Source organism: Thalia democratica, chromosome 5 (genome assembly GCF_965202585.1).
Source record: "Thalia democratica chromosome 5, ktThaDemo2.hap1.1, whole genome shotgun sequence".
NCBI lineage: Eukaryota > Metazoa > Chordata > Thaliacea > Salpida > Salpidae > Thalia > Thalia democratica.
The window spans coordinates 66,850,184-66,860,901 of NC_139169.1; the positions used below are offsets into that span (position 1 = coordinate 66,850,184).

The 10,718-nt window shown below is 27.0% G+C and overlaps 1 protein-coding gene across 1 annotated transcript; it reads right to left on the reverse strand.

Moving 5' to 3' along the window:
• Positions 1 to 8,085: 8,085 nt before the first annotated feature.
• On the reverse strand, positions 8,086 to 9,155 carry LOC145836762 (YEATS domain-containing protein 4-like). Its single transcript, XM_082944536.1, has 2 exons — positions 9,135 to 9,155; positions 8,086 to 8,700 (listed from the first exon to the last, which is right to left on the reverse strand). Exons 1-2 carry the CDS (start codon positions 9,153 to 9,155, stop codon positions 8,086 to 8,088), a joined length of 636 nt encoding a protein of 211 aa, XP_082800662.1.
• Between the last annotated feature and the right edge of the window lie 1,563 nt (positions 9,156 to 10,718).

The following is a 10,718-nucleotide window of genomic DNA, read 5'->3' on the forward strand; positions in this document are numbered from 1 at the left end:
TATCTAAAACTTTTATTTCAAACACTTAAACAAATCTTCGAATTCTCAGAATAGTTTTTATGACTGTAGTGTAGTTTACTAATTGTAATTTTTTGTCTATTTATGCTTTTTTATAATAACGATGTTTTAGTTTTGTATTTAAGCTTGATTAACAGAAAGTTTTTAGCTATTTTAACTTTTAATAAACTTTTAATATAAGTTAGACATCTTTGCTTTTAAAAAGGCAACCGTGTGAAAGTCTAATTAATTACTAACAAGGTATTTTATTATAGTATTCCACCATTAATTATGCTAAAAAATTTGATTTAGCTTATTTACAATATAAATAGGTATTAATTTCATTTAACTAACTAATTACTGAATTTTCTAAAGAGTGCAAACTATTTAAGACGAAAAAACTAGTTTCTAAAGCAAAAACTAAAAAATGTATACAAGTGACCCATAAATGTTTTATAGAGAGTTAGGTTGTAAGTAAAATAGTTAAAGTTTTATATTAAGTTTATCTTATTAAGTATTTAAAAAAGTATACACTTTATTAAGACTTAAATATATTAAATAATGTAAATTCTATTACAATAGATATTTATATATTAAATAGGCATTCTATGTGTAGCTAAAAATCATTTAAAGTAACTAAGTGAATAAAAGTAAGATATCTCCTGTGTGACCAAAACTAAAGCCAAAATATTATTCAAACATTACTAAAACTAAAACTATGGAAAGCGAAGACTTTGAAAACTTGAAATTTGGCCCGCGAGCACCAACTGTCTGCCGACCCCTGTTATAAGCCTACAAACAGGCTTTTCATTTAGAAACTACTCATTAGTAATGCTCTACTAATAATTAAATTATACATTTCTGGTTAAAAAATCATTTGTTGAATACTTTAAATATTTTGGACCAATTGCAGCTTGCGGAAGACTTTTTTACTCACTGCGGTCGGCGATCAACCTTTTTATTGAAACATTAACCCTCGAATTATAAAAAGCTGCCAATCCCTGCTGTAGACTTAATCACTAGTTTTTATGTCGACAAGACAGATATACAAGCACTTATATTTAAGTTTTAAACAATAGTAGGAGATTAAAAACACGGCAGAAAACTAACATAGATAAACTGGTTGCTTAGGTTTTATTAGTTGTAAAATATATCAAAGTAAAAAATCTTTTAATAAAGTCTTATTTAGGGGTCTCACCGCTTTTATTTATTGGATTTTTTGCTTGTATTTTTAAAAACTGAAAAATATAGGATATATGATTTATCGTAAACAAAAAAAATATTTTAACTTTTAGACTTTATGTTAAGAGTATTTTTGATTCAACTTAAACGTAGTTTGAAATTATTTAAGAAAAAACTAACAACAGCTCAAATAACGGCGTAAAAAAAGCTATAGAGAAAATCATAGAGATTTTATTAAAAGTATCAAACAGTTCAAAATAAAACAGCTTTACTTAAAGTATGTTATTTGTTGTTTATTAGGGAGACTTCAAAGTATTAGCCGTATTTAAAGCACTACTAGTGGCAAAAACAGAACTTATTTCTATAGATGCAGTTTGATATTCTGTAAAAATGTCAGAGTTAGCTAAGCACTCGTTTTTTTTTTTATTTATTAAAAGTTTAAAAAATATTATGACTTCAACATTAATTATATTGTGCTTTATTGCAAAAGCTTAATACTCGGCAGAACCAGAACCAAAGTAACTAAAACAAAAAAGCAAATGAATGTAAAAAACATAAAATAAAACAAACAAAACCTAAAAAAAAAAGTTAAACATTCAAAAAATAATCAATAAAAATAAATTGCTACAGAACACACAATATATAAGAACACTAAAGTATAAAAATGAACATAGCAGTTTTTATGAAAATCTTGCTCGCCGATCGCACCGTATAAAACAATCTTCCACCGGTTACTTCGAAGTATTTGTATTATCAGCTTGAAAATACTACTTTAAACTGAAAATTTGATAAATTAAGCAATAGCAGAGCACCAGTAACGAGCTGCTAACGACTAACCAAATCGTTAGTTTTTACAATAAAAGTTTGTCTTATTACTGTTTAAAAAAAAAGATTTTTAGCTTAAAAGTAACTCGCGAGCCGCAGATTTTGGCTTTAAGGGCCGCAGTTTGCCGACCCCGGATCTGGAAGTTAGCAAATTTTATAGTTAGCGAGCGAGCTTTCCAAAAAGTAGTTTCTGAGAGCTGGACTTGTGAAAATAAGTTTTGGCAAGCCGCCTTATTTTTCAAAATATGTAATAAAAAAGATTTTGAAGTAAAATTATTAAATCTTAAAAACACGCAACTTACGTAGCAAAAATATCTTTAGTACAAAATATATTTTGTTTAAAACTTTCTACCGGTAAAACTGAAATTAAATTAAGATATAAAAAAATAATAATACTTGCGTAACTCTTTTATTACAGCACGTTAACTAGTTAAACATATTCTTAAGATTTTTGTTTCAGCTAGTTTAATTATTTTTGTTCATCTTGCTGTACTAGAGCAATAATTTTTTGAAAACATGAATGTTAGTTATATATAATTTATTTCTTTGACAAATATATCGGCTTTATTTCTTTGACTAATAGAGTTTTTTATATATACTTTATTTATAATTACAATTAATTACTTGCTGCTTTTGTAAATCAGTTTTTTTTCTTTATTCTAGAAATAAAATTTTGAGACTTTTTTATTTTGTGTTAGCTATATAACATTAGCTATTTTAAAAGAATCATTTATAAACTTAGAAAGTATTCAAATACAACCTTAAGTTTACTTTTTTTATTATATAAATATAAAAATGACTAAAACCTAAACGGAAAAAAAATTAGAATAACAGTATTTGAAAGTTATATTCAAACAAAGCTTAAAAAAAACTTTTTAAACTACTATAGACAAAACTAAAAGAAAAGTGTATAATCAAATTATATTTAAAACACGTTTGAAGCAGCAGGTTACAAAGTTTTTATCATACTTTTTATCAGTTTAATATAACTATGCAAATATTAAAAAGTGTTTGTATTTGTTTTATTTTTGATCTCATTTGAATAACATTTGAATAACTGATTTAGTTTGCTTTTATATTTTTTTATTCGTTTTACTTTTATTTGGTGTTTAGCTGGTATTTATTTATAAAATAATAACTTTTACTACTTTTCTAAATTAAAATTCATTCAATGGCTAAAATTAAACATTTGCAGTTATAACATAAAACTTATTGACTAAATTCACGTCCTAGCCCAGCAATCCAAACTTAATAAAATTCTACTAAATTAATAAGTTACGGTATCTCAAAAGGACTCAAATCGCGTTTAAATTGAAATAGAGATTGCAATTTAAAAACTGAATATTTGTAAATATGTTCATGTATTTATTCTTAATCTAGTCTAAGATTGAACCTAATAAATTTTTAAAGTGAATAAAAAATTATAGAACAAAATTTACCGCACTTAAAGCAGTAGCTCTCATAAAATAACCTTGCCTGTACATTATTTGTATTATAGATATATTTGCTTAAAACACTAAATTAGGACTAACTAAACTCAAATTTTATTTAAGTTTTTTGTCACAGCTAGTAGATGTAAAATAAATAATAAGTATAAAGTTTTAATAACAAAAAAGAACTGTTTAGACTAAATATATTTAATCAAAGTTTTTTAAATAGGGTCTGTACAGTTTTTCCGAAAAATACGTCATCTGATTCTTTCCAAAATTTTGCTTTCGTATTGAAAGAAGACTAGTCTAATCAAACAAATCTGGTAATTTAAAAAAAAAACAACCATATTTTTTTTGCGGTGCGCTTAAAACTTTTAATTTTAAAAAGTTTACTAAAATTTCGATAAAAAAAAACTTGTTTAACAAAAAAAGTTAATACTATATTTACTTATGTAACGAATATTTAAAATAACATTCTAAAATTAAGAAAAAATCAATAAAGTACTTTTATAGTCAAGTATTTACTTAATCGATTTTTATTTAACCCTTGATTTTCGATTTTTAAAGTCATTGTCGTTTAAACTTATAAAAAGCCTTAAAATCGCATACTAGCATATATTTTTATAGACGAAAGTTTTAAGATTATTTCAAAGCATTAAATGCGCTTGAACTTTGGCTTTCTACCTACATATCTTCAGAGAGACATTTAAAGAAATAAATCTATTGCTGTTTCCAGTTGCGGTTCCACCATAGGTATACAACAGCTAATAAACTTTAAATACGTTAGTTAAAATGTTAGATGATTTTTTTTTTCCAAACTTTAAGTTAAATGACATTTCGAAAACTTAGACTATTGTTTTTTCTAATTTCAATTTAATAATCAAAAACTGAACAAAATTACATTTCTTCTGAATTCAAAAATCAACTTTTTTAAACAGGTATAAACATTAATAACCATTTTAACTTTTTTTCATGTATTGGAAAAAAAATCATTCTTTTAACTCTGTCTATCTGAATTTCCATTTACTGACAAGCGGAGGTTATAGGATTTTACAAGGTAGCACTTATTTTTAATGTTACGATATAGAGATTTATGTATAGTATTTTTATTAATTTTTTTTCACGAAAATGGCCATGTTTTAAATTTCTTGTTAAAAGTTGATTATTCAACTGAGTAAATAATATGTAAAACTAAAGAACAGCTATTTTGCTAATTTTTTTAAATGAAAGTTTATGTATTACACTTATTACTTTTAGAAAGTTCTATTAATAAATTACTATTAAAAAGCCAACGGTCAATTAAATACCAACTACGTCTAAATTTAGAATCAATTCTTTTAATTAGTTTTTGTTAATAAAACTTTGCTATTAAAGTTTTTAGATGTAGAGTCGTCTTAATTAATAAATTTTTCTTCAAGCTATAATTTTTTTTTATAAAATGTCCTATATATATATATTTTATTAAGTATAAAAAAACTTTTTAACCACAACAATTTCTCTAAATATGAAAAACAAACCTAACTCTTTTATAAAAAAATCTTTTCCGATTTATTTATGTTACACATTCAGTTTTTTGTTACTGTTTGAACATAATTAAAAAAGAACTTTTATTTCCCAATAAAATAGTTTAGAGCTAACTTAAGGCACCAAGGAGGTATATGCCTTCGCTAATCGACAAGTAAAACAAGAAACCTTTCTCTAAACTATACTTTTTCTTTTTTTCATATTTTTATGATAAACATCGTCTGTTGGACAAATGTAACAAAAAGTAAAAATGTTATTATTTGACTGCAAAGCGAAATTTTTTACTGATTTTTGTAAAGGTGACGTTACAGAGATCCTGCACACGTCATAATTTGAACTATGTAAAGATTCATTTTTAATTCCAAACTTCTCTTCTAACAAAAAAAAGGCTGACGGGCAACTTTAGTCGAAAAAAGTCACTAAATGATTAAAGTAACAAAACTAGTTTACTTTTACTTTTTTTTAGACTTTTAGAATAATTTTTAAGAACTAAGACGTGAAAAACTAGAAAATAAATTTTTGGTGTAGTTTTTTATTTGTATTTGTTATTACTATTGCAAATTTATTGTCCATGTGATGGACATAGGCATCAAAACCTAGGCTATTTAAACAGAAAGAAACGTAATAAAAAAAAATATAAACCAAAACAACACAAAAGGTTAATTGTTTAAAAAAAAAGATTCTACCATAAACATACTTTTAAAAATATAAATAAAAAACAAAGCACGCGTTTATCGGATTATGTCTGGAGCTTTTTTCACAGGTACGGTAAAAGGCCAAACATGGAGTGGAGTGTTGTTTCAAAGATCAAACATGCATTCAACGGAGTAAGTAGAATTTGCCAAACTTGCAATACTGAAAGAGCAGTAATTGCAACAGAAGAAAAAGACCTACTTCTGAATAAGTGGCAAGATTTATCGAATATTTGTCCCCACAACCGACGATTCTACTTTAAATAACTCTGTTTACTTATGTACTAATTTATTTCACAACACTCACATTACAATTACATACACTTGCAAGCTTAATACTTCATGTTTTTAAGCTGCATAAATTATTGACCAATTTCTTAAATTTATTATGACGTAACATTTCTGCACAACTCAATTTAATTTTCATTTTAAAAACTTGCCTATTCTTAGAGCTTTTTGAGGTTAGTGCCTACTTTTATTAAATTTGTATTTTTTGTAGACATTTTTATAATTTTATGTTTTTATCTCAAACTTTGTTTTTAAACCATAAATTTCATTTATAGTTACTACCTACATAAACACTATATATAATTATACACGGTTTTTCTGCTTTTTTTCTAATGTGTGTTAATATTTTATAGACTCCGTAGATCTGTTCTTAAATTTATTTGAGAGCAGTGAAACGCCGTTAGTTGAAATAAAGTTTTAGCACAAGAACATCTGTGGTATTTAAAAAAAAATATATATAAATTTACATAATAGCATAAAAAGTAATTTTTTTAACCACAGACCTATACTTACTTACGCTTTAATGTAGAACGATCAATCATAAAAAAATTAAAAGCATTGAATAACAACAAAAATAAAAAACTAAAGCCCCAAGCACATTAAAAACATAATGGCCAGGTAAATAATCATTTAACATATTGAAATAGGACTCATCATTAATGATTTTTAGAGTAAAGGTGCTGCTTTAGAATATAGACTATGAATAAGGCTAAATCTTAAAATTAAATTAATGGTTGATTACATAACAAAGTAATTACAAACTGTTTATTTGAATCAAACTTTTTTAACTTTAATCGAAGTTCTTCAACTTTTTTGCAATAAACTAATTCATTTAGAGTTTGTTCCATATTTTATCTAACCGATAAAAAATATATAATGCCAAGTTTCATTATTGAAATGATGTTTGCATGTAAATTATTTGCTACTTTCTCTCAGTAAGTACGTAGTTCTACAAAGTTCAAAAATTGATTGTATATTAATTGTAGTTTCATAGTTAATTAGTTAAAAAAAGCAATAAGGTCAAATTGAAGTCTCCTGTATTCTAAAGATTTAATATAAAGTTTTGTTAGTCTATCAAGGTAAGACGTATAAGAAATATTGCAGCGGTTGAAAACTAATTTAATATACTTTCCTTGAACAGATTCTATATTATTAATATCTTTTTCAAGTATGGAGACCAGATTGGTGTGTTATATTCCAACTTAGGACGAATGTACAAGAGAAACATCATTTTTAAAGATGTCTACGTCAGATACTTAAAGCTCTTTAAAACTTGAACACATGTAGTTGATGCATTTAAACTAAAATTTTAAAATATTAATTTAATTACTTAAAGTTTGTGGTTGTTTAATACCTACCTGATTTTTTAATTATCATTAGTGTTTTTTTTTCAAGTTTAAGTTAGTTAATCAAAAACGTTTTAACGAAAAAATAGCAGAACTTTACAAAACTTAATAAAAAACATTGTGCAAAAGCAAATAATATTTGTTAAATCAGGAACAAAATTGTAACTGCTTTATCATTGATTATATGTTTAAATTTAATTTAAAGTTTGTTTTTACTTTTAAGCTTTATTCGTACTAACAGTTAATTACTTAGAATTAATTGAAGGGAAATTATATATGACAAAATAACTGTACAAAACAAAAGCTTCTAGATACTGGAAATTTTTAAATACTGAATAACTGTTCCTCACCCCTTACTAAAAATACTCATTGTCGCCACTGGTACTCTTATCAATACATTACTTTGTTTTTTAGCTACAGCATAATCGTACAACTATAAGAATTAAACAATTTTATGAGTATTAATAAACTTAAACAGTATAGAAATGACACTTGTAATCAAAAATGCTTTATTTGTTATGTTTCAAATATAACTTTGGTATTTTTTTCACAGAAACTAATAACAATTTTTTTCTAATAAATGGTTATTAGAATTAATTTGAATCAGTCAACACTAAATTTTAGTTACTAGATAAATCTATGTTTGTTTGCTAAGTTTGAAGTAAAACTAAGTTCAAATAAAGTCGAAAAGCTTGAAGTACTTATGTAGCTAGCGTCTATATCGCATAATAAATACAGGTCTCAACTTAAAAAATGAGTCACTTAAGTATAGAATTTACTCAATAAAACTCAGTTCGTTCTTCATCGACTTTTCCAACTGATGGGCCTCCAAAGCGCTTCCCAGGATGGCGATCTTCTTGAGCAAGTCCTTTCTCTTTCTTTCCACCTCATCGATCTTCCCTTCCACGACGCCTCCTTCAGACCCTCCACCGCCCTCCCCTCCATCTCGTCAAAGTTCGTGTGAAACTCGTTCACCTCCCGGCTGCTCTCGCTTTCCAGCAAGCTCCTCATCAAGTTGGTGGGTTCGGGGAAGACCATCTCGTCGCAGGTCTCGATGGCGACGGTGCTCGCGTCCACCCTCAAGTTGTCCTCGGAGGGGAATAGGTTGACGCGGTGCCAGAAGGTCACCGGGTTCGCCTCGGAGCACCTGAAGCGCACCCTGACGTGGATGTCGAACTCGCCCCACCCGGTCTCGGTCACGTGGTATGGGGGCCGGTGGAACACCCTGACCGGGTTCCGGAAGCTCTTGTCGAACTTGAACTCGACGCTCTTGATGAAAGTTGAAAGGTCCTCCTTGTAGTAGGGTCTGAAGAAGAAGGTCCACCGGTGCGTGTGCGCCCTCCCCCCCAACACGTGCTTTTCTTTCTTCAGCTTAGTGGCGCTGTTGCCGTACACCACGCACTTGATTATCTCCTCCTTTTGGGGGGCTTATCTTGCTGGCATTTTAGAAAAGTCTAAATTGTTATGAAAATTTGAAAATCATACCGACCTGAGTTATATCAAGTTTATCTTAATATAACTCTACCTGACTGCCACAGCTTAAAGTTTTTTGTCTTTGTTAATTTAATTTACATTAGAATTTACAGAATTGTTGATAATATTTGTATTGGAAATAATAATAATAACAATAAAGCTTTTTTTGTAAATACAAGTATATAGCGAAATGTAGCAAGTTTAAAAAAGTTACATAATTTAAGAAAAATTTAGTGGCGATGTGTGATGACGTCATAAGGAACACTGAGCAATCTCAACCATTTTGAATGTTATTTAATTTTATATCAAAATATGCAGTTATTATAAAAATTGAAAAGTAAATGGAATGTTAAGTATAAGTGATAATGGTATTTAACGCTCCCTCTATGACTTTCCATGTTTTTTGGTTTATGTACATTAGAGTGCATCTGTTGCTCCTTAAAAAAAAGTTTAACTTATAAGTGATACTATATGTATTCAAGGCAGTTCTAACTTCTCTGTATAAGACTGTTCTACTGTCGCCAACTATGTACAACCATAAACACTTGCAATTAAATAACTACAAAGTAATTATATTTTATCTCAAAAGCTTAAATCGTTAAGCTTAGAAAATATACATGTCACTACATTTCTAATGTTTCATTATTTTGCAAAAATTTTTGCTTTTTAAATTAGAAATTGCTGAATTGTTACTATTTTACACTTGAATGAAAAAAGGATATAGAAGAAAAATTTGATATACTTAATGTATTGTTCAGCTTATAATAGTTAACAACCAAAAAAACTTTTATTTGGACATTTTCAGCAAAATTAGGTTTTAAAAAGGTGCAATTGTTGTTTTCAATAAAATTTATATTGTAAGCGGATGTAAAAGGCAGATGTTGTTTTATTATTTTTTTTTTCTTGTTATGTACTTAATATTATAAAGAAATAAAAATAATTTTGAAAAAATTAGGCGTAAAAAAACATAAAGATAATGTTGTTATAGTTTTTCAACAGACTATAAATTTTGAAATACAACATTTTTAACAAATTTATAGTCATACACACATAAATTATTTTAAAATGAAACTGTTTATAAACTGCAATAGGGAGTCTAGCAACGAATCATAAAGAGTAAACTAAGAGTAACAACTAAGCGTTTTTAGAAATTTTTAAGAAGCTAAGTTTATACTACCATGCAGGCACGTAGCTTGGTACGTTTCTGCAAACCTACAGAAACGTAAACACTTATGCGAAAAAATCGCTTTTCTTTCGATTGTTAAGCTTTTAAGACCTTGTTTCTTTACCTTTACGTATTCGTTTATACTTAGTTTTGCACTCCTGAGAGATAATTTTTATTTTTACGGTACTCTTTAGCACTTTTAATGTCGTAGATATTGAACAAATTGAATACATCTAAATTGTATACAAATTGGTTGGTGTAGATTTCTGTTATATAATAGCAAAATATTTTTTAAAAATCCATCTGTACATTTGGTTTAAATGATGTGAGAGAATAAAAAAAGTGTGAGAGAGGATCTTGTACTATTAAAATGTTTGTTGTGAGTCAAAAAGAACTTAAAATTTTTTGAAATTTACATTTTTTTGTGTTACAAAAGAGCAAATACAAAAAGAAAGGTATAAAACAAGATAAATTTTAAAGTAGATGAACCTCAAAGTAAACCAAGAGGAAGAATTAACTTTTGTTTTAAATCAAATTGACTCTCTGAGTTGAATGATTTAAGATTAAATTCGTTTCGATGACAAATATACAAAAATGAAAAAATTTTGAAACAGTTATGATAATATCATTTTCTGAAGTTTTATCAAGAAGATAACAATCGATTTAATCAGAAAAATAACACAAAAAGACAAATAGCTTGCAACAAGAAGACAAATAGAAAAACTCAATAGTATAAACATTTTTTCAAGAATAATTAAATTATAGTTTTTTTCTTTTAAAACTTTATTTTTTATTA

Bases quoted from the DNA above. Each gene is read 5' to 3' on its own strand.
- LOC145836762 (XM_082944536.1), bottom strand. From the start codon at position 9,155: ATGGAAAGTCATAGAGGGAGC. The intron at 8,701-9,134 runs GTTAAATACCAT...GCCCCCCAAAAG, and splicing joins TGGAAAGTCATAGAGGGAGC to GAGGAGATAATCAAGTGCGT.